Source organism: Pavona decussata, unplaced genomic scaffold, assembly GCF_977016875.1.
Source record: "Pavona decussata unplaced genomic scaffold, jaPavDecu1.1 SCAFFOLD_155, whole genome shotgun sequence".
In the NCBI taxonomy this organism is placed as follows: Eukaryota; Metazoa; Cnidaria; class Anthozoa; order Scleractinia; family Agariciidae; genus Pavona; species Pavona decussata.
In genome coordinates this window covers 1,302,501-1,308,228 of record NW_028145567.1, presented here as the reverse complement: position 1 = coordinate 1,308,228, position 5,728 = coordinate 1,302,501, and the positions used below count along the sequence as shown (strand labels likewise).

The 5,728-nt window shown below is 38.8% G+C and overlaps 1 protein-coding gene across 2 annotated transcripts in view; it reads right to left on the bottom strand.

The window, feature by feature from the left end:
* Nucleotides 1–2,444: 2,444 nt before the first annotated feature.
* Nucleotides 2,445–5,728, bottom strand: part of LOC146465772 (protein DD3-3-like) — an 18,945-nt gene continuing 15,661 nt past the window's right edge. For both annotated transcript variants that reach the window (XM_085127983.1, XM_085127986.1), the window contains exons 8-10: nucleotides 4,064–4,338; nucleotides 3,768–3,809; nucleotides 2,445–2,864 (exon numbers count right to left, since the gene is read on the bottom strand). In XM_085127983.1, coding sequence (XP_084984109.1) covers nucleotides 2,560–2,864; nucleotides 3,768–3,809; nucleotides 4,064–4,338 — 622 coding nt within the window. In that variant the 3' untranslated portion in view covers nucleotides 2,445–2,559. The remainder of the gene's footprint in view (nucleotides 2,865–3,767; nucleotides 3,810–4,063; nucleotides 4,339–5,728) is intronic.

Genomic DNA, 5,728 nt, shown 5'->3' with positions numbered 1-5,728 from the left:
GCTGAACTTGGAGTGAAGTTTTTAAGGAGACCAGTCTAGTCCTCGTGGACACGATTTGCATGCTACTCGCGCGCGAGTGATACCTGACAGGGCGTGAATTTGTGGCGTCGGGGTAAAGACAAAATGTGATATTTTCTGTTCTATAAGGCGTGTAGAGACGATTGAAACGGTAAAATGCATTGATTTAAGGGTGAATTTTCCAACAAAAGTGTCTATGATGCGCCATCCACTGATGAGTAATTTGTTTGCAAGCAAAGTTCATGAAATTGTGCTATTTTAGCACGCACCGGCGAGGGTGAAATTCGTGCGTCACACCAAATACAAAAAAGTACTATCTCCGCTTACACAAAGTGCACACAGACGATTGAAATGGCAAAAGTAATCTGTCTTTATGGCTGGTATTCGCTATAAAGCCAATATGATGCCCCATCTATTAAAGAGTAATTTTCCTGTGCTGTCTTGCTCTTTCTCCCGCTGCTCTTCAGTGTAATTTCGTCTCTTTTTACGTTGTCAGGTTCGCTACTGATATTTCAATTTGCCCGTTTGCCCTTGCTGTCAGTCTCTCTCTTCCACGCTGAACTTTGCTTATTCGTCACCTGCTTTCTCGTTTTCTTTCTCTCTTTCTTTCTCTCCTCTTTCCACATTTTTCTACATATTTAATGAATACATAAAGTAGCTTTCTTCAAAATTTCGTCACCTGCTTTCTCGTTTTCTTTCTCTCTTTCTTTCTCTCCTCTTTCCACATTTTTCTACATATTTAATGAATACATAAAGTAGCTTTCTTCAAAATTTCGTTTGCGTTTCTAAACAGCAATTGACCACGCAACTTCCCGCAGAAGCCATAAGCACAAGGCTAACTCGGTTGTGGCATTTCACATTGGTTTACATGGAGGGATGGACGTATGGACGGACGGACTGATAGTGACGTCATAAGCAAAACCAAAATTTCTCGCATCGACAGGTTAACATATTTTCTTACCCATGGTGCTTCTCGTCGCCCCGAAGAGCTGCGTTTCAATATTGATTTAAATAAAATAATAAAATAATAATAAAACATAGAAAGTGATAGTAAATACGCCCGAACACAACGTTTCTTATTGCTTAAGACAATTTTTATTAGTGACCAGTATACCGATATTAATTTACTTTCATGGCTAGCAGCAAGCCGTCAGTATTTAATTAAAAAATATGACTCACTGATCCTTACGACAGTAAAAAAGGAAAAACCAAAAACATAAAAATAAAAAAAGAGGAAAGCACGTGTATAATATTTTGATTCGGCAAACAAGCGTTCTTTGGAAGTTACAAGAACTACAAGAATGAAATGAGTAAATACTGATCCTGGTCTGAAAAAGATTTGGTATTCCTTGACGTCTTGTCACAGTGATCTTGCCAAATTAGAGTCGGCAGCATTTACTCTGTCAACAATAAAAACCTTTGTAGCACCCTGAACGATTCATTCTTTTTCTCATTCTGTTCAGATCAGTGTTTACTGAACACGCTACAAAAGCAATATACGAGCGGAAGGGAAAAAAGCACAGAGGAAAGTGGTGAGAAAGCCGTAGGAGAAACCATAGGGCTTATAGAATAAGGCTTCCCCGTTGCAGTGCTATTAAGGTTTAGGGTCTGAGACAGTTGAAAGAATTAATGTTGAAATAATCATAACACGAATAGACGGAAAACAATCAATAGGCATATGAAAAAAATAACTTGTGCGGTTAGAGATGGTGATAACAGAATTAGTAATTAATTTCTATAGATATATATTTTTGAAAAAGAAGAGATACCGAGTAACAAATGTTTTTATCCAAGGGAGGATGAAAGCACCTCTTTAATTTAGTTTAATCGAATAATCCGATATCTTATTGGACATCTGCAATATGCGAGAACCGTTTTCAATGCCGCCTGCCTCAATGAAAAAGGGGTTTTTATGAGCGAGTTTTTTTGATAGCTTGCATAACTGAATGTTCTCCCAAAAGACTCCGCGTTTAGTCTCGTCTCGTTGGCCTGAAGCAGTTAGGTAGGGTGATCCAAGGAATGGCCCACAACAAACCAATTTACAATTAACTATAGCTGAATGGAGTAGACTAAAGTAAGGATCATTCAATGATGTTAGCAGAGTTTTAAAATAAAAAGAAAGGTAGCATATCTCCGATATAAGGGACTGCTGGTGGTATTGGGGGAGGGGGTGGGGAGGCACGAACTTGCCCCCCATCCCCCCCCCCCAAAAAAAAAAAATGAATACACGGATAAAATATAATTTCCTTGAGCCTGTATGAAAATATCCCCAATTTTTTTTCTTTGGCGGAAAAGGACGTCTGAGCTCAACTCGTGTTTCGAGTTACCTTCCCTCGCCAGCAGATTTGGGTGCCACTTGCGCGCGAGTTGTGAGCAAACCGTGTCGACAAGGAGACTGGTCTCATTAAACATGCTAAAAGCCTCAGTCCAAGTTCAACTGATATGATTTTAACATTTATTACGATATCGTGAAAATAAGCACTTTAATTTACAGATGCTTTTTTCATCAACTGAGGTTTAATTTCTTTGTTCTCCAACAGTTCATTTGACAGTGATCTGCCCCATGTGACGTCGGTTGGAAAAGTTGTTATTGCGCGTGCCCATGTAACAGTACTCCCCAGGCTTCGTGATGCGGAAACACGGCGGGTTGCAGGAGGCTGGCGCGTTATTCAGTTGATCCTGCAGGCTTCTACCCGTGTAACATCCTTTGTTAAGGTGAAGATTCAGCTTATAGGCGTTGAATTCATCCACGTGATCAACCACTTCAAGAGGCAAACTGGAACAAGCTCTGGGTTTGAGAGAATTGCATCCTTCCTTTACCCAGCACACGTTTGTTCTGTCTGAACCTGTAAATAAATACCGCTTGAGAAATAAGTTGCACGAAGCAAATCAAAATCAAAATATATCATGGTCTTACTCAGACATAGGAAATTCCGAGTTTCCAATGAAAATTTTAACCCAAGACGTTTCATATTTACCGGTTGGAATACTTCATTACTGAGCTATGGCCATGAGAAACCCGATTCACAAAGAGGATCAAAATAAAAAATTAATGCCAGCGCCGACCATAGGCATTGGAAAGATGTTCCCCCGTTTTTTATTCCAAAAACGTTTATCTAAGTCTTTTAAAAAAGCATCGAAATATTGTTTTATAGCATTCGTACAGACTTGTAATAGTGTTTTCTAAACCATAGTTTTAAAGTATACTTATCTTAATAATATTTGTAGACATTTCAGTTCAATGGCATTATCTTGGTCATTGCTGGCATGAATTTCATATAATAGGCCATTTCCGAGTTGCTGTGAACCTCACTATGAAAGCGAGGCTAAGTGCAAAACTTTTCATAAGAAAATTAATTTGTTTGCATATGAATGAAAACTAATTTTCATAATAAAAACTTTGCACTTAGCCTCGCTTTCATAATGAGGCTCAAAGCAATTCGGAAATGGTCTATTTTGGCTTTAATAAATAAAAATAATATATTAAATTGGGATCGAAATACCTAGCCTTCTCATGGCAACACAAACGAAAACAGGGCTGCGACTGAAACAGAAACTAAGATTTCCTAAGAGGAGAGTATTGTCATTTTTCCAATATCTCCAGGCTTTCCAAAATCCTTAATGAACGAGTAGTCGTAGAGTAGTGATTATTTTTTAAGGCACAAGGGCTGTATGTTGAACACCACATGACCCACGCTCAATTTGTTTCCCCTTACAAGGCCCGTGACAACATAGTAATATGTACTTACGCGCTTGCCCTTCGCCCTCATTATTTGGGTTGTTGTTAGATCCTGTTAAATGGAAAGAAAAACACCAACGCATTAATTACTTCTTTATTGCTTTCAGTAAAACAGATAGTACAAGATGCCTGATGAAGTAAACAGACTATTTTCCCTAGATGCCTGATGGAGTGAAAAGACAACATTCCTCCCGCACACATTCATTCCCTCTTTTTTTTTTTTTTTTTTTTTTAAGGCTTTCTCTTCGCAGCTGCTTGAGGTGCGCACATGACTGATATACTGTCATTTATTCATTACAAACTCACCGGACCACGCGAAGCACAACACATCGTTGGTAGAAACTGTTAATCGTTCAGGGGTAAAGCGATATTCCATGGCGGGATAAGCTTGCACGATATTTCCTCTCTTTCCCATTCCCCCGATGTAAACAACCCTGGCATTTTTCATTTTCTCAGGTCTCGGTTTCAAGTAAAACACGTGCGTCCTGTCCTGAAAGGTACGAGCAAGCTGAGCAGTGTTCAAAGCGAGCTGAAGTTTAGTTTTCCCATCCACAGCATATGTTGTAGGGTCGTCCTCCACTCTGAGAACAAAATGATGGCTCAGTTAATTAAAATTGTCCTCAGTTAGTCGAGTAGAGAATTTAATTAACGTCTGAAACTAGCGTGCAGAGAAGTTGGAAACGGATGGTTGATGGTCATGTGACTCCATTCGTGAAACGCGACCGACTTCTTTTGCAAATTTGACCAAGCAATAAAATTCACAACTTTTTTTCCTATAGGCGATAAATGATTGCTAGGCATTTTGGTGAAGGACTAACGTGGAGATTGTGACTTTGTCTGAGGAAAGAAGCCTAAAAGCTTTCTTTGTTTGAAATACTTGTTTCGCTTCTGGGTTCATAGTAAATTCTATTGGCTGCTTATTTTCGCTCATGAAGCCAGCTGCGCGATTAAAATGAACTTGAAATGTATTCAGAAGAACATCATAGCGCGTCTGAATCGTTTTCTAAATACAGAAACATTAATCTAATTGCCTCACGAAAGTTACGTAGCCAAAATAAAAGAATGAGCAAAAAGAGACATACGCATGCCAGAAAACTGTCCAAAGCGTGTTACCATGGTTACCTCACTAACACATTTCGACTTAAATTTTTTTTTCTGGCAACACATACTCCTTTAACATTTAACGAACAATACGCAATAACAGATAACAATTTATAGTCATTCAGCCCGTTAATATGCAATGATCTAATCCTAAGAGTTTTTTTTTAATAGGCTCCTTGCGAAATATTAAAATTCAACTTGATATCGAGGACAAGAGGAAGCGAATAAGAGAAATGAATAAACGTGATTATTCAATTCCCTTTGTTTGTGTTCAAGTTGAATTTTAATACATCAAAAGGAGCCTATTCGATCACAGATGGTTAATAGTAAGGTTAGCCAGGGTTGACCAACGGTTAAAGGCTTGTTGCCTGCATTCATTTTATGGCCTTTTAGAGCGGTTTCCAATTAAGTGTCGAAAGCAATTTCGCGTTTGCTATGGTTTTGCATTACTACGTTCTTTGATTGGTTAACAAAACCCGTGCCACTTTCTCAACCAATGGATATCCAAACCAAAACTGTGTTTTGGCAGCACGCGTTTTCCCGCGCTTGGCGCCAGTTACATGTATTTGCTTCGAGTTCTGATTGGTTCGTTGTGTTGTTTACGTCTGTTGCGATTGGTCAGAGTATAAATTACTTGGTTTTGGTTTTACGACACCAGGAGCCCATTACCTCCTGACGACACTCAATTGTAAATCGCTCTAAAGGTTCTATAGCTAAAAATTAAAATCGTCGAAAATATTAGGGAACAGAACGTACTTATTCCCGGATTTACGAGCTGTTGTTGGCTTTTCGAATTTGTTAGCTGGTGGTCTTTTTTCTCTTTTTTTTATAATGATGTGTTTGCAGTTGCCCCTCCGGAGATAAAAGGGA